General features: G+C 38.9%; 1 protein-coding gene and 1 pseudogene across 2 annotated transcripts in view; both read left to right on the top strand.

The window, feature by feature from the left end:
- LOC146752800 (C-Jun-amino-terminal kinase-interacting protein 3-like) overlaps nt 1–7,968 on the top strand; it is a 44,155-nt gene extending 36,187 nt beyond the window's left edge. The window contains exons 10-13 of the mRNA XM_085531284.1: nt 4,231–4,416; nt 4,826–4,862; nt 6,526–6,631; nt 7,944–7,968. Of these exons, the coding sequence (XP_085387410.1) occupies nt 4,231–4,416; nt 4,826–4,862; nt 6,526–6,631; nt 7,944–7,968 (354 nt within the window). The remainder of the gene's footprint in view (nt 1–4,230; nt 4,417–4,825; nt 4,863–6,525; nt 6,632–7,943) is intronic.
- Nucleotides 2,737–25,747, top strand: LOC146752801 (AF4/FMR2 family member 4-like; annotated as a pseudogene). Its single transcript, XR_014940403.1, has 17 exons — nt 2,737–2,969; nt 4,826–4,862; nt 6,583–6,631; nt 7,944–8,571; nt 9,583–9,620; nt 9,960–10,122; nt 10,637–11,572; nt 12,253–12,341; nt 13,432–13,669; nt 15,545–15,651; nt 16,215–16,278; nt 16,427–16,563; nt 16,966–17,037; nt 18,146–18,239; nt 18,754–18,797; nt 19,636–19,856; nt 20,433–25,747. The product of XR_014940403.1 is annotated as an AF4/FMR2 family member 4-like (transcript).
- The last annotated feature ends 250 nt before the right edge of the window (nt 25,748–25,997 follow it).

Raw genomic sequence — 25,997 nt, forward strand, 5'->3', positions numbered from 1 at the left:
TTGCAGCTGAAGACTTTTCTCCCTCAGGAGGGAAGTTGTGAGTTTTTTGATTCCTGTCTTCCCTTCTGTTTGCTGTGCCTGATAACTAAAACCTACAAGTATGAAGCTAACTAAAGCTGGTTGGGATACAGTAAAACTGATTTGAAGGGCAAAAAAGAAACAACAGAAAAAACCCCAACTGGTTTTTCAGGAAAGAACCCCTATAACTGTGTTGGCAACAAGTTATTCCAGTATAAATACCAATTAAAAATTACATAACTGAGTGGTGAGGTTGAGCTGATGTTATTTTACTGCTAAGTAAAGCGTTGTCTGACCAATACATTATAGACTTTAAGGTGACAATGTCTACAGTTCTTAAAGTCTTCCATGCAGCTCACCTATACATTCTTTGAAGCACCGGTTAGTGTTTCAACTATTCTTGGTCAATTTAAGTGGTGCTGTACAGAAGTACTACTTAAAATCCCTGTTGAAACTTGGCTGAAGGCCTAGAATTTGGCTGCAGATTAAATAAATCCACTTTCTTTGCCCAGAATGAGAATTGGAATATAAGAAAATAACAGAACTGAGTTTGTGAAGTGATTGATCCATTTATTTGAAGTCAGCTGTAATTCATCTGCCTCTCAGGGGAAAGAGGAAATTTGAGGGAGAAAAAGATGAGCAGAGGGAGGGAAAGAACTGCATTATTGTGGTTGGTTGGGGAGAATTGGGTCACTGTGACTCTTTGTAGGGGTTTAAGATACAGGGATCTTCAGGCCATTTAATTAGTATTTTTCACTTGTGTGGCTGCTTGCCTGTTTCCTTCACCTTCTAATGCATGGGACTAAAAACTCTATTGACTGTGTAGATTTTAACAACGGCTTCATTTTTTAGAGAATAAGCATGGATTGGGCATCAATAGACACTTTTCATTTGGCTTTCTTTCTATCAAAATAAGTGTAAACTGTCAAAATAAGTATGAAGTATTGCAAAGTATTTTGGTCTTTTTCCTTCTCTTCTCTGCCTGTAGGGATTTAGTCATTATTTTCTATGAACAGGTGTCTTCTCAGCCTCTGCTAAGACAGTGGTAATCTCCTCTGTATAGGAAATCCTATTTGACGTGCAATCAAGAGGGCAGTTTTAAAGGGGCCTGTATGCAGAAGAACACATAGAAGTGGTTTTTTATTTGCTAATGGCAGTTCTTTCATTCAGCCCTTGGTAGTCTTTGATAAATAGATATGGCTGACATTTTAGTTTGCTTCCTTTCACCTGCCTCCCTAAAAAGCAATGCTTTAAATAATGCTTTTCTTAGAGTTCTGTGTCCTGGGTGTTTTTGTGTCTTCCCAGGCTGAAGGATAAATCTTCACAGATACTTTGTTGGCCATATGAAATAAAATGAGAAAATGATAACTGGGCAAAGTTGCATTTAAATTTGATCAAAGATTTTAATAGAGTTGTTAGTTACTTCTTTGTTTGAAGCATACAGACAGACTACTTTTTAAGTTATCCAGCTTTTCAACATTTAAGAATTCAGAGCAGTGTGTGAATGGAGCTTTCCAAAAGGCTCCGACTACAACTCATGGTTGCTTTTTGGCCAAATGTTCCAGGCTGTGTGTTGTAAGTGCACATCCACCAAAGTGCCACAGGCTGACAGAAGGTTGGATGGTCCTGGTACTGTCACTGCCTGGGTAGCCCAGAGCTATGGGCAGCTTTGGTGTCAGCAGCCTGTGTTGCCTACGTTCTTCTCTCAGTGGCTGTTTGATTCAGGGGGGGAAAGAAAGTGTGCAGAAATACAAAGGCCTTTGTGCTGCAGATAGGAACTGCATAATATTGCACAGCCTTGTTGACGTCTGAACACAAAAGGTTCAGGCGCTATAGGCTGTGTTTTTCTTTCTGAATCTGTCAACCTTGGATTCTGTTTCTTCACAAAGTTTGCGAAAAAATTCCATGTATGGCTGCCCTGAGCCTTTCAACTTTCTGCCAGCCTATTTATTTTGTGTGCGTACATCTTAGCCATGGAACTTTGTCAAATTCTCTGTTTCCAAAGTCTGTAATTTCCTCTGCCTTCTCCCCTCTGTCATTCTTGGCAGTGGGATTTCTCCAAATTCCAGCAAGTTAGTGAGCCGTAGGCTTGTACAGCCTAGACCCGGAACAGAATTCAGAAGGCTGAACACAGCGCTGGTTTACTTGAATCAAGCCACACTGTTCTAGAAAATCTTATTCTCCTTAACTTTCTATTTATTTATAAGTTATATGCTGCAGCATCTCACAGCATTTCTCTTGTGTGCAGAAGTCTGGTACACTTTGCCTACATGTAGAAAATGAGGCTCGTTTTGGTGGATGGGTGGATTTTATGTCTAAGATTGCTGGCATAAGATCATTTTCCCTGTGTGCAGCAAGTGTTTGCAGGGACCCAAAATCCTGACTGGGGCCTGTCTGCATTACTATAAATATATCTTATAATTATCAGGAAGTCTTTGAATCAGAAGATAAAACTTCATGAAAATAGGTCATAAAAAGTTTTATGGGTGCTGTGAAAAACAGATTCCTGACTCTTGATAAAAATGTTATCCCATCACCTAACGCTCTGTAATTTCATCCTGTGTAAGTCTTTAAAGCCAGGGGTTCACAGTCAAAAAATGCAGAGCAGGAGGACTGGTGTGTTTGTAAAATATATTCAGAAATGCAGCTGTTTCTTATTGGATGGAATCTTTCCATCATAGAACAGGGAGTGTGATGTCACTGACAGCTGTTATGTCTGTGTACCTGAGCGGTGACCTGCAGACATCTCTGAAGAGGTGCACTGGTCTCTGGGTTTGCTCAGTGTCCCGTGCTGTAGTAGTTGTGAAGGCAGCAGTCAGTTGCGTCGATCCCTTGTGATCCTTGTGATCCAGAAACTTTATTCTGAGAATTAAAAGTGAGGTCTGACCTGGGTTGTCAGATATTAAATGGAAATGGATCCTATTCACCACAGCCAAACCAAAAATGGACAGGTAAGAATTATGTACCTGACTACCATTCTAATCACCATTCTGTGTCAGAGTCCAAGCAATGGTTTCTTACCTGTTGAAGTGTCTTCCACTTAACTTCAGCAATCTGCTGTGCTTTTGTGAAAAGCATTTCCATCCTTCAAAATGTTCTTAATTTCTTCTTTCTCAAGAAATTGGACTTGAAAAAATATATATTTCTGTTTATTTCTTTATTAATCTTTGAGTTTCTGAGAGACGTGTATTCAGAGGCAAAATAGATGGTGAGTTATTTGGAAGAAGTTGCACATTTAAGCATAACACCTCGTTAAAGTGCCCTTAACTGGAATACTGCCTTAGAAATAGGAAGCTGGCTGAGGTAAGCACTGAGGCAGACACTTTCTGTAGAATTTATGGTATGTACATTGATGAGAACAGTCCCAGTTACTCATCTTGTGCTCAGCACAGCGCAGTCGTTCTGCATATGTGGTATTTTGATTACTGTAGGGTCTTTTTTTTGGTTTTACCTACATTTTATCAGGTACTTTTATCAAGTATTTACCTACTTGTCTTAGTTGACAGGAAAAAGGAAACTGAGGAATCATGCTTGTACTCATTGAACCTGTGAGAAAGATAAGAATCAGTTTGTATTCTGAAGAGAGTACGGCTTTTGCTCTCTGTTGAAGTAAGAAGACTTCTGCAACTTGATCTTGACTTTGCAGTTTAACCATAGGTTGATTTTAATGTCTCTTCTTTCAGTCAGTAAAGATGAAGGGCATTGGGAACATCTTAAAGTTCCCTAAGAGGTTTTGTTTTTGAGAAAATTGCACTCTTTCTCCATTCCACTGACAATACTCATTCAAGTCATGATTTCAACTGCTGCCACTTTTGAAATAAAAATGTTAAAGGAAGTCAGATATATGTAAGTATGCCTTGCCAGGTAGAGCTTTTGTGTGTTTATGAAGTTACAATTGGAAACTGCATTTATAAATTGCATCACGTCACTGAGCTGGCTGTTTGTGAAGACTGCTGTACAGCTGTGCCCCAAACCCCTGCAATTCACTGTCACAGAGTACATCTATCAGCTTGGTGAATTGACTCAAACATTCTCTGTTTTTATGCGTAAGGTCAGCAGTTGTCCTCATTTTAAAAGGAGGTCAGGAAGGTCCTATTTTAAAATGGCACACTAGCTTAGAAGTAGGTTTTCAGTAACACAATACTCTCTGATTATTTGTTTATTTATTTATTTTTTAACATTTCAAGTGTTTGATAACGTACTGTGTTTCAGGAGGCAGAATTGGGTTTTCTGGAACAGGAATACAGAGATCTTACCAGTGCTAGAATTGGCGAGGCTCTGTCTTTCAAGGCTAGTTTCATAGACAGCAAATCCACTGTATATCGAGGCAGGTATTTATCACTGTCTGTTGGCTTTTATACAGCCAGGTTGCTCAGTTACGTGAGGATTTGGATGAAGGTGAGAAAGGGAAGATAGGGTTTGCAGAAGTTGCACAGTTTCTGGAGATTCAGGTACTGTGTATGACAACTGCACGTGGCCCATCTTCCAAGCAAGCAAGCAGGGACAGATGGGTCAGTGGGACAGATGAGCTAAGGATGCTCTTCCCATGTACTCGCTGCTCTGTCACTGCTGGGGAAGGCAGCTTGGGCCCAGGAAAGGGTTCCCTGTTTCTGTTTGGTTGTTACCACTGGGTTTTGTTTTTAGCATGTTGGTTTTCTTTGGGAGTAGGTGTTGGTTTTGTTTTGTTGTTGTTTTTTAAAGGATATGTGCCATCCTTTAAAGTCAGAACAATAGCTTGATTATGGCATGATTTTTGAGATGTTAAAATTCCCTTGGAAAAAACTCCTGTGATCTTTTGTTCCCTTAGGAGTCTCAACAGTCCAGTTTTGGCACTGGAGAACAGAGTAAGTACATTAAACTTCCTTTCCTATGTGCAGTGTTTTTGTTACAACTGAGTATTCTTAGTACCCCTTAAGAAGTCAGGCCATTAGATCATGAGACCTCTCCAGGCTGGTAATGGAATGGGTTGCAGGTAAAAATTGTCCGTATTTTCTCAAGACTTATGAAATAAACACTTGATTTTATTTGTGGCTTCTTGCTGAGAACTGAAAAGTTAATAACTGTTGTGTAACTCACTCATAACTTCTAGAAAAGGGGAAAAAAATAAAATTGTTTCTTTAAATTGTTGTTATTTTTTTAATTCTCGAAAAATAGGCTTCCTTGGTTGATATGATTGAAAATAGCTGAGTGTGAAAACACCCACAGAGAAAACCCCTGGGTATGCTGGAAAGCAACGAAGTTCATATTTTAATAGAAAAAGCACAATGCATTTTCTTCCTTTTTCTTGTCCACTTTCGCATTATGGATATGAAAATTGAAGAGAACTGCTCAAGAATTGTTAATATTCTTGAGTGTATTATCCCAGAATGTATTTCCAAAGTCTAGACAAATGCACCTTTTATTCCTATTTGACTGTGTCTTCATTTTGAATATTACTGAAATGAAGCATTTAACCAGGTAACATATCTGGCAAAAATGAATTAGATTTGTGCTGTTGCCTTCCAACAGTCTTACCAGTCCCTGTCAAAGTGATTAAACAGATTAAATAGTAAAAGCGGAATGGTTTATTCTTAGGTATTCACAAGCAGCTTAATCTAAACTACTAATACAGTGGGGAATTAAGGAAACAAATTAAAACTTAATTCCATAAGGCTAGCCAATAGGTTACATTCTGGAAACAGCTGATCTTTAGGTATGTCATCAGGGAGGCCAAATAGATAAAAACACAGAACCATTTCTCAGCTCCATTTTCAGTTTTCTGTGACACTTCCAACAACCTCAGATATTGTTTCTGTTGTGCTATGTTTAGTAATTTACTAGAACTAAAGAACAGGGAAGGAAAAAGAAGACAAACCAAAAAGCAGATTATATCACAGTGTTCTAACTGTAGGGTTTGGTTTATGAGTTTGCTTTTTGGATTTAAAGACTTTTCATTCACTAAAAAGCTGCGTAGGAATGCTGAAACAGATTAAAAACTTGATTTAATTGATCTCCTCAGCATGTAGAGGGTAATAGAATAATTTTCATGGGAGGGTTTGGGCTCTAAGGTCCCTTAGATGCCATCCAGTTCCAAGCTTCCCCCCAGACCAAGCTGCCCAGGTCCCACCCAGCCTGGCTTCAGGGATGGAGCACCCACAGCTCTCTGGCAGCAGTGCCAGGGCTTCCCCACACTCTGACTAAAGAATTTCTTCCTAATATCTAAGCTAGACCTATCCTCTTTTACTTCAGGATTGTCACTTGTATCCTACCTTGATAGAAGCAGAAGTTTTTCACACCTTCAGAAACATATTAAGTGTGTGTTGGTTTAGACAGCAACGATTTAAAAAAGCCTTCTAGATTTTCTTGATTAAGGTCATTGCTTCTCTTGGCAGTCTGTCTCTGCTCCTCTCTCACTTGGTCAATGTGTGAGAGGCTGCACCTGACGTCAGCTGGTCCCTCTTTCTCCTGTTCACTCCGCCATTCTTGAGTTTGTTTGGCTAAGCCTGTTTAGTTCTGTCCACTTTGCAGTGACTGTTTTGCTGTCTGTGTTCAAAAGAGTACAGCGTTATTTCTTTTTCCTTCTAGAACGATATAATCCTTCATCAAAAACATCCAATGGCCATCAATCCAAATCGTAAGTAGCAGTTGAGAAAACATTTCTCACGTAACAGTCAACTTTTAAAAGATTCTGGAAGTAGCTGTTTCTTTACCAGAATGTGTCAGTTCTTGCACACTCTTTGTCATGCTTTACACTTAACTGACAGGAGAGGGAAAAAAAAGTTGATTTCAACCTATTTTCAGGAACAGTAGGGCAAATAATGGCACACCGGTGTAACAGGTGCGCTGTGCCTTCCTTCCATCCCCCTGCTTTCTTCTCAGCTGTAGGATACTGAGCAGGAGTTTGGCCCTAGGAATTGGCTGGTGAGCTGGAAGTGTATCAGTGTGTGAGAATGGGCAGGATGGGACAGGATTTACTAAACGTGCATTGCTAAGCTGTCAGCTGGAAGCAGCTTGTTGCAGTTGCACAAATAGGATGAGGAACTGTTCTGTTATTAGAGGAGACAGTAAATTAAGTTTGAGATCTAGTTAAGTTTGTACAAGTAGTTACTCATTCTCTTAAGTGACTGACAGGCATTTTTATTAGTTGCGTACACAGACCTAACATTATGCTTCATTAATCAGACATCAGAAAGAAAAAATAAAAAAGCAGCAGGAAGAATCTAACTGTCTTCTGCCCTATTCATACCTGAAAATTGATTACATTCTGTTTAAATACAATTTCCAAACAAAAAATGCCCATTCCACCTGATGGAATGTTTACTGAAAGCAACTGCAGATTCTGAAGGTATTCTAAGTTAGTATTTGCTGTGATGCAGTTACGAAATGAAGTTTAGTTTTTCTGTTTACATTTTTAGTATTAATAAGATTAAAAAACAAATCATCTGTGAGAAAGAAATGGGAAATAATTGAAGAGTGGCTTGTTCATTTATTTATTTATTATAGACTATGTCAGTTCCTTAAAACATGAGGTTTCAGATGTTTATACACAGCTACTTCAATAAGTGGTAGCAGTAGGAGTTCATCATTTGGCTTTTCTTTTGTTATAGCAGTGTAGTCCTCTATGAAAGGGCTGTGCTGGTTCCAGAATGGGAGGGTGTAGGAAGGTGCAAGAACTGGAGTTAGCACTTCACATTAGTTAAAGTGAGGTGCATGGGAAGAGGGGTGAGGAGATGTTTGCTGTGTCAATAGAATTTCCGATAAAGCGATTGTGCTCTGTTAAGAAAGCGTTAAAAAGTGAGATAAATGCATCTTTTGATAAGGGTAGCAGCTGAAAATAGATGTCTAAGTAGATTCTCGAGGTTGCTGTTTCTTTTCAGATTATAAGTAGAACAGCTGTACTGTGAAATTGGGAAGTATTCTAATCCTTTCTTATCTTCTTTCTCCAGATGTGAATCGAACCAGACAGAGTAAGACGTTTTATTTTTGTAACGAAGGTGTTTTTAAATAAGCACAAATACCCCACTATGTTTTCTTTGTGTTCCTGTACTTTCAGTGTCATGAAATAGTATGTGTATGTATGACTACCCTAAATAGGAGCAATTATACCTTTGAAGAATAGTAGAAAATTTATGATGTCGAACAGTTGGGATTTTGCCACTAGACATGAAGCAATCACATTTCTTAATTCAATGGGAAACAGTATTCTTGTCCGTGGTGTGTAAGAGGTTGAACGCAGATGTTTTAGCTCCACCTGCATTAGTAAAACGTGTCAGAATTCCTTTCTAAACTTTAAAGAACGAACAAAGGAATCAAAGCACTACAGCCCGTAGTTTTCTTTAAAGAATGACTTAACTTGCCATTCTTAGACATTAAATGTTTTAAATGGTAACTTGTGGATTTCACCCACACACCCAGCTCTGTAGCATAAACAGTAACTTGTTGGAATATAGAAGAGTGCTTTGAATGTAATTAAATTACATGGAAAAACTTGTCTCACTTTCTCCCTTTTACTTACTTAGTACGTTGAAAGATGACTTAAAACTTAGCAGTAGCGAAGACAGCGATGGAGAGCAGGTATGTTCACAAGATACCAAAGATTCAGTAGAATAAACCAAGTGTATTGATGGTTTGTTACATCAGCAATGTTCAGTAGTCCAACAGCAAACTGAACAGCTGAAGGAGAATTTGCAATTGAGGTACGAAAAACAATTAGCAAATTTTCAAACAAACTTCAGGTACTCTAAAATGCAAATGTGAGGAAAATGATCTGGTTTTGTGAGAACAGTACTTTTTTTTTTTACCTAGGGACTCATGCTTTGATGATTTCAAATGGGCTTTCTCTAAATGTGGAATGGAAACAGAGTCAGTTTCCTAACACATACAATGGGCTGCCACCTAAGGGAGAGCCCCTCATGTTCTGTGCTGGCTAAAGAGTGCATGGCACACAGATGTCCATGCAGCAACTGTTCGGGATAAGAGCTGCTGTGTGTGTCTTTTACTCCCAGGTTGTTTCTGTAACTATAAGTCTAGCAGCTCCTTTATTTTTATCGTATCTTTTGCTCCTTGGCAATATTAACTCTGTGCATCTCCAACCAGAGATGGTGTTCAGCCTGCTGAATTAAACATACCTCTTGAGTCTGTGCTACCCAGCAGAAGTCCATGCTGCTTTTTTTGCTGTTCTCAGTTCCACTGTTTGTTATTTTTTCACATGGAAAACTTGAAGATGGTGCATTTAGTTGTTTAATTACTGGGGCATGGAACATTTCTGGAATAGCACAGTAAAAATTTGTATCATCTGGTTCTAAAACATGGCATGGGGGAGTGGAGAAAATAGGAAATCTCAGAACTACTGTCAGAATATGGAGGGTTCTGAGATGACACGTTTGTGGTAAAAGCTTGGATAAAAGAACTGTGATTTATTTTTCCTTTTGTACAAGCCAAAGGCAGGCAAATTTAAACCTCTGTATTTCTGAATTAGAGCACTCTTCAGGCTAAGTATTTAGAATCTTTAAGACTTGATATCAATACTTTGCAATGTAATTGCATATGCTTCTAGAAGCCTCATGCTCTTCTTCTTAATTGCAGGACTGTGATAAAACAGTTCCAAGGAGCACACCTGGAAGGTAGGCATTCCTTTACTTTCTATGCTGCAATCCAATGGTAGTGATGTTTGGTCCAGTCAGCGCTTCTGGCTTGATCTCGTTTCTAAAATCAGTGTTAGTTGTTTGTCTTTGATTAGACCAGAAGGTGATTAGAGTTTAATCAGTGGCCAACACATATTCTGCAAATATTATACTGACAACATTGTGAAGGGGGGAGGGGAACAAGGTGAATTGTGCTCAGTTGAACTCTTTAGCAAATGTTAGTTAAAATATTACATTTTATTCTTCCTAATGGAAGAACTTCCAGGATGCCTTTGCACTGAGTAATGTTTGTTTATTTTTCTTCCTTTTTGTTTTCAGTAGTTCTGAACCTTCACAACATAACAGTGAAGGAGCAGATAATTCTAGGGATGACTCAAGCAGCCACAGTGGGTCTGAAAGCAGTTCTGGATCTGACTCTGAAAGTGAAAGCAGTTCCAGTGATAGTGAAGCTAATGAACCATCACAGAGTGCATCCCCTGAGGTAGGATTTGTCACGCATTTGGGCTGTCATCAGGCATTAATCCTGAGTTTTAAAAGCAGAAAAAAATGAACATGTTCTCGGTCTCTTTTTTTTTTTTTAACAAAAACTTGTCAAGTGTAGAATTATTTCCACATATTTCCACATATTCTTTTGCTAAAGTACCTGTAATTTGACATGATAGCTATATTTTCTATAAGCACACATTTGTTATTTGAGGTGATTTTTACCATAGTTATCTGTTGGAGTGCAGAAGACATGGGAACAGTAGCTTAAAAACCAGTAGCTTTTAGTCTGGAATGCCATGGCAGCAAGTGCTTCCTGTGGACTGCAGTTCTTCTGATTGAAGGAAAAAGCAGACCTGCTATCTGTAGTTATATGCATTTTTCATTAGTTACTGACCTCAGATGCTCGAGTGCACCTCTTGCTTTGGCTTGCAGCACAGTAGGGCTGCAGAAAAGATGGAAGCCACGTGAAACACTGTATCTAACAGTGCTTTATTGAAATTTGTTTTTAGCCGGAGCCACCGCCAATAAACAAGTGGCAACTGGATAACTGGTTGAACAAAGTTAATTCACATAAAGTGTCACCAGCTTCTTCTGTGGACAGCAACATCCCATCCTCACAAGGCTACAAAAAAGAGGGACAGGATCAGGGAACAGGAAGTGGGTACGCTGATCAAAGCGGATCCAAGGACTCGATTTCTTCAACACCAGGGCGAGATTCCAAACCCACCCAAAAGGGCTCAGAGAGCAGTCGTGGCACGCAGAAATCACCTGCCCAGAGTGACAGCTCAACACAGAGGAGGACCGTGGGTAAAAAGCAGCCCAAGAAAGCAGAAAAGACATCTGTTGAAGAGCCTAGAGGAGGTCTTAAAATAGAAAGTGAAACCCCAGTAGACATGGCAACAAACATACCTTCAAACAGGCATAAGGTAGCCACTAAAGGTTCCAGAAAACCTAATATAAAGAAAGAGCCCAAATCTTCCCCTCGGCCTACAACAGAGAAAAAGAAATACAAGGCTTCAAGCAAATCTGCCCAGAAATCCAGGGAATTCATAGAAACAGATACCTCATCCTCTGATTCAGATGAAAATGAAAGCCTGCCTCCTTCATCACAAACACCCAAATACTCCGAGAGCAATAGGACTCCTGTTAAATCTTCCATGGAGGAGGATGACAGCTTTTTTCGGCAAAGAATGTTCTCTCCTATGGAAGAGAAAGAGCTTCTTTCACCACTCAGCGATCCTGATGAAAGGTACCCACTTATTGTGAAGTGGGTACCTTCACAAAATGGATACCTGAGCCTCTTATCAAGAATACCAGGGAAGCCTTACAAGGATGCTGATGTGCCCAAAGTGGAAAAGAAAAATGTGCCAGAGAAGCATGCAAGAGAATCTCAGAAGCAGCCTTCTGATAAGAGTTCCACAAAAGGCAAAAGGAAACATAAACAGGTAACAGTATCGTAAATAAAATCTTGCCTGTTATCTTAGCCTTTTAGTATCTTGCTAAAGGGGTTAAGCATATGGCCCAGTAACCAATGTCATACCTCACTGCAGTGGCTCAGTAATTTAGGAGATTACTTTGCCTACCTATTCTATGTAGAATAAATTGATCCTTCCTGTGCCGTTGTAATAGGGAATATTGGAGTTTTCATTCATGAAAGGCAGAGGGTTGTACCTTTAGATGTGTTAGCACTGTAGCTTGCATTCCTGGAGGTAGCACAGATTGTGTATCCTCTTAAACTCTTCAACTTTAGGATTAGGTTTATATAAAAATCTGGTCTTCGACATCTCTTACAGACTCCATGGGTTTTACAGTTCCTGGCATTCATAAGACACCTGTGTTTGACTCCCCAGCATAAAATCTGATTTCGTACCAAAGCCTTTGGCAGATTTTTGTTATTTCATAGTGATATGCGTGTTATAAAATGAACAACTTGAGACTGCCACTTTTCAAATATATGATACAAGGTAGTTGCTTCAGGGGATGTTTCTGTAGCCTGTACAGGTATTATTCTGTACGCTGCAAGACGCCCACTGAATTAAATCCGTTAAATGTGAAAAATTACTGTCTTCGTGAAGCTGTAAATGTAGACATTTATCTGGATGTGTTTCTTGTTTGCTGTATTCAGAATGAGGATGAAAACAGAGCCAGTGAAAGCAAGAAAACAAAACTGGAAGAAAAAGCTCCATCAGGACACAAGACTTCTAGCAGTAGGGAGTGAGTATCTTGCCTGTCTTTTCAGCACTGAAGGCTCAGAGTGATCAAGGAGAAGACTCATGCCTGTATCCATCTCTCCCTTACCTTCTTCTCCTTCCTCCACAACAAAATGTCTCCTTACTAATCAGTGGGTAATATTTCATGGTTTCTGATTCTTCAGTTTGAAGTTTCCATTAGTTGTTGGTGGAAATTCATATCCATAACTGAAAATATTGACTAGGTAAACCCTACTATGAAGGGTTCACCTTTTTCAGATCAAACAACAGACAGCTGGTATAATTATATCATGGAAAAAAAATTCTCTACAGCGAATATTTGTTGAATTACTGATGTGTGAGAAGCTGCAGCTTCTGGCTACAGATGCTAGAAGTCTTTCTGAGTTAAATGCCTTCTTTGTTTCTGTTAAGAAATGTAGAAAAAATGGATGCTCGTCTGTCATGTTTTTTTTCCTTTAGTCCTGATATTTTGTTTTGTTGCTGGTGTGATTTTCTGAAGGGCACTTGGTTAAATGCAACAAGATGGTTTTTCAAAAACTTCATGTAAATAGTTATTTTGTGTACTGTTCTCTGTGAAAAGGGATGCCAGAATTAGCAACTGGAATCCTCAGCAGCCAAGGTAAGACTGTACCAAAAGGCCAATGGCTTCTAGAGAACAGTTATCTGGGCCATCTTTTTTCTGAGCTGTTAGGCTGACTTGTCTGCAATAGACAGACTGGCGCTAATGCTGGCATTCATTTCTAACATTACAAGTGTTTAGGGTGTTTTTAAGAACTGTTGAGGGATGTGGTTTTATGGTTAGAACTTGCCTTCTGCGTTTTCAGGTCAGAACAGATAAAGTGGTGAAAACTAGTTTAATCAGGCTTCGTAACGTTTAGTTACTGTGGTGATAATTTGCTTCCTCTGAATCTGTCTTGCTATGTTTAACATTAAAAATCTTGTTTTATTATTTTTTTTTTGGGGGGGGGAAGGGAGAGGGAAAAGGCTTAAATGGGGGAAGGGTGTGGAGAGAAAAAAAGAAGTGATGCTGGATTTTTGTTTTATTTCTATTTTGAAAAGTAAAAAACAAAACTGAATGTATTCATTTTGTCTAGGTCTTTAAAACCAAGTGCTGTTAAAGAGAAGGATTTACTGCCATCTCCTGCTGCCCTAGTCCTTCAGAAGGATTCCAAACAAGAGCACGGGTCCCGGAAGAGGACAGCCAGTCCGTCATCATCCTTGAAGTCCAGCAGCAATGTTAGTAAGGACAGCAGCAGTGGCAGTAAAAGCTGCTCATCTTCTAAACAGAGGAAGATAGAGGGAAAAGGTTCTGGCAGTGCTAAAGAAACAAAGGTAAAGGGCTTGTTCTGTGAATGCCTTGAACTTATTTCTTGGCTTTGCATTTTGACGTGCAGTGTCATCTAAATAATTTGCAGTTGTTGAAATGTAATTAGTTTCAGATTTGCCTTGTTTCGTACCATGGTGCTTAGACTCTAAATTGGAAAATAACTTAGGAGAGATTGTCGAATGCTAATGTTTATTCCTACCAAATATTTATGTTAATTACTAAAGTGCATTTAGTCATCTTTTGATGACAGATGCTGCGTATTTGCTGTTTAATTTGTTAATGAGAAATATCACTACAGATCTGCTCACACTGAATGAATAATGAGGTTAGTCTTATGTCGCTGGAGCAAGTACAGATCTTGTCCTCGTTTTAAGGAGAACAGGAGCTGGGTCCGTGCACAGTGCTGAGATACAAAGCTGTGGCTCTCATTTTTCACCCTAGGATTCTAGAAAGGTTCATCTGATTCCAGATCAGGATGGTACAGAGCTCTCTGTGGTTAGAGTAGAGAAAACACTCTGGAAAAGGTGATGCAGAAAGTGTTTTTTAAGCAACTTACATTAAGAACATATGTAGTTGAAGGGTTTCAAAAACATTATAAGATGATGATAGTGTAAGGTCATGATATGTAATGTGCTTTTTCATTAGTATATAAATGTGTATTACTGGACAGGAGTAAACTTGTGAGCACATCTGGGTATCTTCATAGAGTAATTTCTGTTGTATAACCAGATTTGAGTGTAATATGTTCAAGTTGGAGGGATTTCACCTTTATCTTTGGGATTCCAAATGTACCATTTCTCCTTGATTGCTCTGAAGTGTTCAGGAAGGGTAATTGATTTGGGGAGGAGTGAAGCAGCAAATTGCCATCGGCAGTGGCAGAAAGTAGCTTAGTCATTAGGGTGGAGACCATGCAATATTTAAACTGGGAGACCTGCTGGATTAATTTACATGCCATTACTGTGAAATTTTAGAAACCTGGGAAGGTTGTGTGCATCGGTGTCTGCACTTACAGGAAGCCTGTAGATAGCAGATTTGCATCATAGACTGCTGCTCTGGCCTTTCCTTATTCATCAGCATAGAACTGTCCCTAAACCAGCTGTTAACTTGTTTGATGTTTTTCTTTTCATACTTTGGAAATGCTGCATTTCCCTGCATGTTTTGGTGGTGTTTTATGTTACATTGGTAGTTAGGGCATTGCTGTGCAAGTGCAGTGCCTCGCAACTTTGAGATCCTTCTGATTAGCAAGGATCTGATAAAGGCAGGTTATTAAATACTCTGTGTAATTGGCCTTTGGTCACGATGACTCCAAAGAACTGAAAGCACACTGAAGCTGGGAAATTGCCTTATGCTGTTGATCTAGTGAGAAGAGATTCACTTAGAATTCACAAGATGTTTTGATGTCCCTTCTTTAGCCTGAAGTGTCACATTGAGCCATGTAAAATTAAGGGGAGCAAGGGCAGCATGTTGTGAAGACAGCTGTTATTTCTCCTTGAAGTTGGTGTTTCTGAAATACTAATCTTTTCTACCCAGAGACATTCAGTAGTTTATTGTTGAAAGACATGAGAAGTCATAGAAGTATATATAGCCTCTTTGTTCAGAGTGGAAAATCATGATTTAGCAATAAGGGAGATCTCCTAGTGTAGTAGGGCTCAGCTTAATTATAGCCTCTGTGTCATCCCCTGTGCCAGCATGAGATGAAAGCCTCAGGGAAACTGTGTTATTGTATGGTGAATGGCAGCTAAAGCAGCTACTAAACTGAACTTACTGCTTACAGAGTGTGAAATCATGGGAAAAATGTGTACAGTAAATTCCTCTTTGTCTTTGAGAATATAAAAATAAAAAAAAGTCTTGACATGATTCGGTGACCATTTTCCTTTCAGGAGAAGATTCTGAACAATTCATCGAACTGCCCTCCTGTTTCTGCTCCATCTACAGAGAGCTCAAAGTCCAGAAGAGCAAAACTTGTTTTTGATGACAGATAAGAAAAGCAGAGGGTGCCTTTCCCTTTTTGGGGGTGCTAATCTTGCAGCACAGTGAGCTCTTCTGTGGAGAAGGGTTGTCCTGTTTGCTTCACAAAAGATGCTGAATACTAGTTCATGCTCTGGAGATCTGCATGCTGTTCTGCAGCAACGTGCTTCTCTGCCTGCTTTGTGCACCAAATATTTGGCAGATGGTGCACTCCTTGAGGAGAAACTCTAGTCTGCCCTGTGTGTTCCTGCAGAGCGTGGATGGACCAAACAGTAGATCTAAACAGTCCAGGGTTGTCCTGTTTTTAAGTGTTGATGTATCCATCACACACTTTCAGGATATCACTGCTGCCTGTTCTCTTTTAACAGAGTCTGCTTTGCCCATGGTGAGCAGTTGTTGTCTTTGGTAGCAAAGAGGAGCCTTCATTTTTTGAACCCAAATGGGATTGTGATGCAGTACCTCCTGTTATTGTAACTTGAGTTAGAGGGGGATGAAGTGAAAGCTGTAACATTAACAAACTTTTGTCATAAAAGGAAGTACAGAGTAGGTGGTCTGACTCCTTAAATGTGTCTTCTATTGTAGGACTTACTCAGCTGATCATTATTTACAGCAAGCAAAGAAGTTAAAACATAATGCAGATGCATTGGTAAGCAAATCTACAATGTTTATCCAGTATTTGCAAATTATGCTGGGGTTTGTTTACTGCTTGTGCTGTGTTGCTGCCTGTCTGTACTAGAACTTTCTGGTATTTCCTCTCAATATTTTCCTTATTTTTTTTTATCCAATCTTCTCAGTCTGACAGGTTTGAGAAGGCTGTGTACTACCTAGATGCAGTGGTGTCATTCATTGAGTGTGGGAATGTATTGGAGAAAAATGCTCAGGAATCCAAGTCCCCGTTCCCTATGTATTCAGAAACTATGGAATTAATCAAGTAAGCGCTGTAAAGCACACACAGAACTCAGATGGTTGGGGAAGAGGGCTGGAAATCAAAGCTTCTGCATTTTACTCATGTTCTGCCACTAACTTTTGGAGTCCCTTGCTCTACACTAAGAACGGATCACTAGCCACTTTGTTCCAGTTACTAAAGCTTCAAGTGTGTTCTTGAGGGCTGAGATCCTTTATTCCAAAGTTTGTGATGTCTTAACAATTTGTGACATGTGCAGAGCAGAACTATTCCAATTATTGCCTAGCCACGTTCTGTTTAGGGTCTGAGGGAAAGACCTGAAACAGTGAAGGAGTTGAAAGTTGAATTTCATAAGAACTTGGTGGCTGATAAATGATTGTATAATGTTTCATTTACTTGATAGTTTTCTTGTTGGTGATTTGTTTATAGGTACACTATGAAACTGAAGAATTACTTGGCACCAGATGCTACGGCTGCAGACAAAAGGCTAGCAGTGCTTTGGTACGTGTATCCTGAACTTTATATTACACACTGATTAATTACACACACAGATTTCAGTCTGTGAAATGCTGTCTTACACTGAGTTTTCAGGTGTTTTGAACCAAATAGGAGTTTTCTGTTTGACTGTTCAGTACCATTGATGCTATAGATCGATTACTGTAAGGGCTTGTTAACAACAGCAAAGTCTTTCAGCTATTAAGAAAATGACTGACTGACTTCAACTTTGACTTCCATAATGTTCTGTCAGTTACTGCTTTTATTTTAGAACGCGATGTCATTGGTAACTTGTCGCATGCAATGGAATTGTTAATATGGCTAAAAATGATAGAGGTGCCTTTGTGAATTTCATTATCCTTAGTGTTTTGATAAAGTTACTGTTGATGAACTGAGCTCTTCATTTGCTCTCTTTGTAAATTATAGTGTTCCAAAATAACAGACTACTGTTGAGTTGGTTGCATGGTCAGCTGATGTTGGGCTGTGACCTAAATGCTTCGGGAAACTTTGAGATTACATTAACAAGCAAACTGTTGTCTGGTCTTGGCTTTAATTTTAGTAAAATAACATAATCAGAGCACACTGCTTTACTCATTTGAATGAATTTCCAGTTCTGTTTTGAAACTTTCTTGGAAAGGAAATTATCTATTGGATTTGGGAGGAGTAGCAGAAGGAGGGTTTGGGGTCTTTGCTGTGTGTTCACACAGTGATATGGCAAAACTTGAAATGGCTGTTAAGAATTGTCATTTGCCTTCTAGACTAATTAAATGGCTGCAGCAAGCAGTTGAACAAAGCTGACTGTGTCAGGTGGAAAAGGGAGGGGGGACTATAGCAGCATGCACCAGATTCAGTGTGTCCTGACATGAGAAAAAAGTGAAGGCTGTATCAGTAAAGTCACTGCAACCTAGTTTCAGCTTAAGGCACAAAACTGTTCTTTACTTTCTTGAGAAGTAAAGGTGGTGTGGGACTTTGTCTAGTTACAGTTTGACAGTTGGCTGTTTAGTGTTGGGAGAGAAAAGCTTTTAAAAACATGGGTACTCCATTTTTGACTTTTGGTATGTTGTGATAAGCTTGACTTTAACTGGAAATGTTTTGTTGTTCTGTCTTTGGTTAGTCTTCGGTGCCAATCTCTACTATACCTAAGGCTTTTCAAACTGAAAAAGGAAAGTGCATTGAAATATTCTAAAACTCTGACTGAACATCTGAAGGTAATTGGATATATATTTTCTTCAAATATTAAAAAACTAATCAAATTGAAGCTCTACATTACTTAAAATTCCTCTGCCTGGTATTCAGATTGCTGCACGTGAACTTCCAGTATGCCCTAATTTAGGAATGGACCTTGAAAGTACATTCAAGCTGAGCAGTTTAAAGCTGGGAGGATACAGCATGACTATGATGTCATCAACCCATTGGTCCTAATGATAGCTTCCTATTAATATTTTGGTGCAGCTTTTAGTAAATTTAGTTGGCTTCAAAGAGAATTTTAATTTTGTTGTTGATATAACAAAGTTAAAACTTTGCTGATTTGTGTCTTAGTCATCAGTGAAATGGATGCTTTTCCCAATTTTGAAAGTACTTTGATATTATTTAGGATATTTTGATATTATTATATGCTTAAAAGAAAAGCCATGAGAACTCATGTTCAGAAATGAGCAATTAAACAACCAGATAAAATATAATTAGCTGAGGTATAAACATACGTTTACTTTTTCCCAACAGAATTCCTATAATAATTCTCAAGCACCGTCACCTGGTATGGGAAGGTAGGTAGTAAAAGTTTACCTGTATTTCTATGTTTATAGCTCATTCTCCACATAAACTGTGAGTTTGAGGTGCTCAAAGAGCAGCTTTTACTTTCTTGAGCTTCTGTTGTTTTTGTTCTGATTTCTAATTGTTCTAAGGTCTAGATTTTGATCCCTTTGTTCAGGTAAGTGTTCTGATAAGAGGTTGAGAAATGTGCTGTACAGAGATATTCTCAGGCAACTCCTTGTTGGGAGGAATGAACAAAAAACTTCTCAGTGTGTCCTTAACACACAGGTCACTTGTCTCAGTGGTTTGTTGTTTTATGTAATGCTTTTGCTCTCAAAACAATAGCTTTATTAGTGCTGCAGTGATGCACTTGTAGCCCAGATGGCTACAAGTGCTTTCACAGTAAGCTCTTCCATGGTACAGCAGTTTACTTCTGTTCTTGAAACCTGACAACAGACTTTTTATAGATTACTCTATCAAAACAAAACAAAAACCAGAATTTTAGGAGGGCATTTCAGATATGCATCATGTTATTTGAAAATACAACAGCAGTATAATTGCCTTGCTTTAATTTTTTCATTATTACTATGTGAGGTTCAATTTATTTAAACAACAGATTTGATTGAAAGATGCTGCATGTTGATTTGGCTGTGAGGCTAAAATACAGGAGCTGGAGGAACATGAGAGGTTTTCAAAAGCTCACTTGTTTTAGGGCCAGTCCTGAGTTCTCAGTGTGTGAAGTAGGAGTGCCTTAGCATCCCATGTTCTGAGCTGTAGGAAGACATTTGCATGACACACCTGACATATCTGTGTGCGTGTTTTACAATGTAATGTTTTCCTTTGGATAAGCAGCAAGCCTGTTGGTATGCCGTCTCCAGTCTCTCCAAAGCTGTCTCCAGGGAATTCAGGAAATTACTCCTCTGGGGCAGCCAACCCTTCAGGGAGTGGGTCTTCGGTGACGATCCCCCAGAGGATCCATCAGATGGCAGCCAGCTACGTCCAAGTTACATCCAACTTCCTCTATGCCACTGAAATTTGGGACCAAGCTGAACAGCTGTCTAAAGAACAGAAAGGTAAGGGTAGGCAAAGGCAAGTTGTAACCTAAGATGTATACATTGTGTTAAATTCTAACAGGTTTTCAATTTTGGAGTTAACAGTGCATAATGATAAATAATTGGGTCCTTTGTAAAAGAAAGATGGAAAGTAATTCCTTTGGTGACAGCGATGCTCTGGGCTGGCTGTCCTGGTTGTCAGGTGGTGTTGGAGATCTAACATTTCCTACCAGCTATGCTTAAAATAAATAAATAAGTCTTGCATTTCCTGCAAGTTTTTCTCTTTAGGAAGTAGAACTTGGTGCATTTCCTTTTGTGAAATCCTGGAGTGAATATACACATTCGAGGGAGAAGGCCAAGAATGCTTTGTAACAGTTAGGCCACAGTGTAATTATGCTTACCTTCTGCAAAACAGTAAAGAAATGGGCTTAGAAAGGATCTCTTTCTCTTTCTTCTGCCATCTTCAGCCGTCTTTCATTTCTTTTGCCTTGATCTGCAATGTTTGTGCTGAGGTGGTGTTCTTTTAGGGAGAGCAATATTTCACTTACGGCAGCCAATGAGAACGACTGTGCCTAATTTGTGTTTCTGTTGTTTTAGAGTTCTTTGCCGAACTGGATAAAGCTATGGGCCCTCTGGTTTTTAACTCGAGCATCATGACAGACCTAGTGCGTTACACCCGTCAGGGACTCCACTGGTTGCGCCTGGATGCCAAGTGATACTTCGAACTGAAGGAATGGAAAATTGAACACATTTTTCTCGCTGCCTCTGATTTATCTCCACAACACTGTGTCATGTCAATAAGGAAGACTGCCATAACACATTGCTTAGTTGACACTAAAAACAAAGAATGCTTTCACATGTCTCCCATCTTGATTTGTGTTTTGTGTTTTAACCCAAAACGATCTTGTTAATGAACTCCTTCAGTATTCCCTTTTTAAGTTATTTAAATATTTTTAAATTTGTGACATATAAAGGTGTAGCTTGGCTAATCTATCATGGATGGATCAGTCATTGGAATTCCCGTCACAATACGTAAATAGTCGGTTTAAATCCTATTTATTTTAATTTTTTTTAATTTTAATTTTGAAAAGCCCAGTTTTTGGGTAGTTTTTAGCTGTTTCTTCCCTAAATTTTACCCTTCCAAGTACTTAGGAAAAATTAAACATAGACACTTTATTTAAGTACTCTGTGAGCTTTGTTACTCTGTAATGTCTTGTGGTGGTAGAACCTGTAAAAGGAATTAGGATTGATAGGTTCTAACGTGTAGAAACACCATACTTTTCATGCCTAATGCCTATGATCAACTAATAAATGACAGCTAGAGTTTTATTATTGCAGAATTTGTACTAAATAGAAAAAATTCCAGATATTCTTCTACGTATTAAAATACTTCATTTAAATGAATTTTAAAGAAATTTATATGGAAAAATATTTAGCTGGTTCTGACTTGGGTTGCTTTCAAGGCAGTTTCAAACCATTGGTTAACACTATAGCAAATCATGAAACAATTTGCATTCAATGTAATATCAGAGTAATGGTGTAGGAATGAACTTCGGTCTGATAGGAAAGGCATATAGGAAAGGTTTCTGAAATGGACAATCTTGTGCTTTTTTTTTAATCTCTCTTCATTTAAAACGCATTTTGTTTGTCATTTTTTGACACTTGCAAAATCAGCAGTTTTGTGGTGAAAAAAACCAACAGTAGTTAAATTCCTACCAGAACTGCCATTTGCAACTTTCTCATTGACTGGAAAATCAGGAATCTTAAGTAGAGACGGAGGTCCATTTTTTTTTCTGCCTGAAAAAATGTCTGGTGGTTAATGGACACTACAGCATGACAGTGCAACAGCCATTGTGGGGTGGGGGAGCACACCTGCTATTACAGGGAAGTTGTCTAATCGTTTTGATGCAGAATGGATTTAAAACTTGTATTTACCCCATGTTAATGAAGGTCCCATTCGTGTTTGATGCATTTGATGGAGCAGAATATTCATTTGAGAGGGAAGCGAGTTGGTGTAACAGAAACAGTTTGTGGAGTTGCAGTCGACTGCTCTCAAAACCAAAGTACCTTTCCACATGAGGTGCTTGTCTGAGTCAAAGGTTTAAAATGCTACTGCTTTCAGTATTGCTTAGTGCCCCTAACATGTCTGGTGTGCCTTATGCCTTACTTTTAGATGAAGATTTTATGAACTGTTTACCAGATGTTTTACAGCAGGACCAGGTGTACTGTATGCAGTGGTCTTCTGCAGTACTTGGGTAAAATTCCATTTCTTTTTCAAAAGTACCAGTGTCTGTCATGCAAACTGACTTCTCATTGCAGTGGTCTTCTAAAGAGTCAAGCTCTGAATACTTTAGAGTGCGATTGTGGAATGCTGCTTTGTTTTATCTCCCATTTAACCCTTAGTTCTGTACCAGAGATGAACGTGCACGTTCAGGAAAAAATATTGCACTAAAGTTTTGTGTCGTCGTGGTTAAGTGCCAAAATCATGGCAACCTCAAAAGACGGAATAGAATTCTACGCTACTTAGTACTGCAGTATGTCCTATGGGCTTTAAGAGTTTAGAAGTTTTGAAATGAGTAACCTACTAAAAGGTAGCTGCATATTCGTAGAGCTTCCTTTGTGTTCCAGCGTGTTTTGTACTTCCAGAAGAGCTTTGCTACATACGAACCAACATGTGTTTGGTTAGCGGACCTGTGACTTTTCCCGTTAGAGCTGAATCACTGATCAGGTCTGTTGGTTGGAGCATCCTTTTTATTAAATCACTGTGCAAGATCGCATTCTTTTCGTGTTTGCTGTTAGAGACAAAACTCTGTACCCTCAGACTCTGCATCCTGGTTAATAGGACACTGTCAACTAATTTTTCCTTTAATACTCTAAAGTGCCTAGCACTCTTTTGACGCTATATAAAAAATACCTTTGTAGGAGTTGCATTCATAGTTGTTTTTTTTTTGTGTAGTGCTGCACCGGCCGGTGCGGCTGCTTCCAGCTTGCTCCTTTGTGCACCGTGACCATGACTGTAAGCAGGAATGGTCTCATCTCTGGGAATTTATTTTCTCTTTTTATTTCCTTAGAGTCCCACAAATACCTTTTGGTGTTACACGCAGTTGTCTCTTACAAAAATGTTTTGCTTGTCCCCAGGTCAATGGGTCTTTGGGTAACTGAAAGACTTCTTACATTGTGTTAAAATGTGGACCTGAAATGGCTGACAGAATCCGTCACAGGGAAACATTCCCTGGAGTGCTGCCCAGGTTTTCTGTCTGTATGGGAGATACACAGTGGTCTTGTTATTTGAAAAATGCCTTACTCATCTGTGGCTATTTCAATCAGAGACACTTAAATTTCACACTTCCAAAAGCATATCTGATTTGGGCTTTACCATTGTTTCTAAGACAGAAGTTGTGTACTTTGTCAGATTTCATAGCAATTAAAAAAATGCAAATACTGAATATGCTTCCATCCCGGTGCCACGATGCAGACTAACAGTCCAACTCTGTCCTTTTGTTAACCTCTACACAGCAGCAGTGGAAATGCAGACAGCGTCAGCACTAAGGCAGGCTGCGCTGGTGGCTGAGGAGGGGATCCCTCACTCCCAGCTTCCTCAACAATTCCCTAGACGATTGGATCTTAAGCACATATCAACACTGAGATCTTAATTCCCTTACCGAACGTGGTCCCAGTTGGTGAATCTTAAAAATGGCTTAATCAGACTAGGCTTGCTCAGATATCACTATTATTTGGATTTGCTGTGAAACTTGCAGGTTCCTAGATGGTAAGGTGCAACCATTTATACTTATAAACAAATCTTCAGGACACCAGAGTAAAACAGCCCGATACTTTTATTTTGATTTGAAACTATTAGCCATAAAGTAGAGCGTGTGAATGGCTCTTCTTGGCTTTTGATGGCAGTATGCAATTTGTATTGTATGTGTCTTTTAATATATATGTATATATATATGAAATCAGTCTGTCCAAAGTATATGTTATACTTGTTTTTAGATTATGGTGCAACTGACTATATTGATATATTATTTATTGAGTGCTGAGTCACCATCTTACTGGTGATAAATCTTGCATATTATACAGGAGTGCAATGTATATTCCTTTAGATTGCTGAGGCTTGATTGCTGTGATAACAAAGGAAAAGAAGAAGAAAAAAAAAAGCCCTGAAATGTATTTATGAATGGCCCCAACATACAGAGTCAGTAATTTATGGGAATGATGTGCTTGCCCGGGGCAAGTAAAATAAAGCCATAGGCAGATAATGATGTAGTTTTCCAGAATGGGAAACTATTGGAAAAAGAGACTACCTTTGCTGTATTTAATATTTCAGTTACCTAACAGATATTTACTGTCACCGCAGCGTTTATGTTAAGGGCCTGAGCAAGTCAAGTTTGAATTACCCATTGGGGAGTAAGCAACTTCCAAATTTCTAGATTTCTGACAAAAATTTTGGTCAGGGTTTAAATTATTCCATCTAATGAAACAGTGTTATGGAAACCTGTATGTTAATGCTGGATATCTTGAAGTGTGAAGACTAGCCAAAGCTTTTGGTGGCCAACTCAGACAAATACAGAGCTGTTCCAGGAGGCAAATCTCCACAGTGTGAAAGTTCCCTAAAAGCAATCAATCAATCAGGGAATCGTGATGTATGTCAAACTCCATTACTTTTCAAGGAATTGGTTTCTGATGCCATGATGCCATTTGAAAGCAGCGGTATTGGGGGTGGGGGGAGGCAGGGAGGGAGGGCTTAGCGATGTAATAAGTACATTTTTCTCTCAATACGAGCTCTGGTCGTTGCTAGATCAGCTATCGACAGCATTAGTTCTTTGCTCTCTGCCGATCTCAGCTGAGTTTCAATCAAATACACTATACTGAACAATTTGAAATGCTGTGTTACAGCGTTAGGGTTTATATAGGCCATCTTTATGTAAAAGTTTTAATTTCATCTGGAAACTTAATGGAAACGTACCTACTCCTGTCATACCTCTCTGCGTTTGCTATTGGAGCTGATACGGGCAAATTGGAATGCAGTGTTCCCCGACTTGGTTTTTATATGCAGCCCGGGGAATCGGTGCTGTTGGGTGCACAGTACTTCTGCAGCGCTTCTTTTCGGCTGCATTGATGTTACACATCTGAAAACTCAACTCTAAGGACCAGGCATGACTTTTGCAAGCACAGTTCCTGACATTTGTATCTGGTCCCCCTTTTAAATTGTTTTAAGAAATTTTGTATATGGAGGATAAAGTGCTTATATATTTATTAAAAATCCTTTATCTTAATTGAAATTATTATTTGATGAAGAAGGGTTTTTTGGGGGGAGGGTTTGTGGGTGAGGGAAGGTAACTTTTCACCTGTCTCTTATAAATGAAGCCCTTGTGAATCATACAGAAAGGTACTGCTAGTAACTAATGGGATGTCTCTGTTTCACACTTTGTACATGACAAGTCCATGTGTTACGTTTTGTTTCTATGGGAATATTTAGGCGTCCGTCTTCAACCAAAACCTAAAGAAACACACCAACTGTGATTTTATTTGTTGCAATACATTTGAAATTTCAAAGGGTACTTTGGGGCTCAAATTAGGATTTCTAAGTCAGTATGTGCATTTCACGTAATAAAGCTGTTAATGGTGAGCAAAGTATTATATACTAACTAGATTTTTTCCACATCTGTATAGTATATTCTATGTATTTTGTGGTATTGAGATTATAGAAAGTTTAGTGTCTGAAACATGCGTTTAATGTGTATTTTTAAACAAATTTATGGCAATTAAAATATTTGGAGAAAAGGGTATCACATTTCAATTTGTAAAGATCTTTTTAACTACTGTGTCATTAAAATGCTTTGTACAATGCAAAACTGTAACTGGAGAAACTAAGTTTAATAAATATCAAATAGATTTTCTGTATTAAACTTCAAAGTGGTCCTGTCTGTTGAAAGGGCTGCGTGCTCCCTGCTGCTGTATTTTTAAGCAGAGGTTTCTTTTTTGACCCCAGCACTCTGCATAACAAGGGAAGATACCGTCCAGTATGTGAGGTATGTTGAAATAATGGGATTATTCAGATGGGGAGGTCAGCTTGGGACGTAGGCAATTTTGATTAGAAATAATTTAAAAGTAAATACTTCTTCCAGTTATCACCAGATATATTTAGTATATTGAATC

This window comes from Coturnix japonica, unplaced genomic scaffold (assembly GCF_054131305.1).
Source record: "Coturnix japonica strain WE unplaced genomic scaffold, WE-NBRP24 Scf041, whole genome shotgun sequence".
Taxonomy (NCBI): domain Eukaryota; kingdom Metazoa; phylum Chordata; class Aves; order Galliformes; family Phasianidae; genus Coturnix; species Coturnix japonica.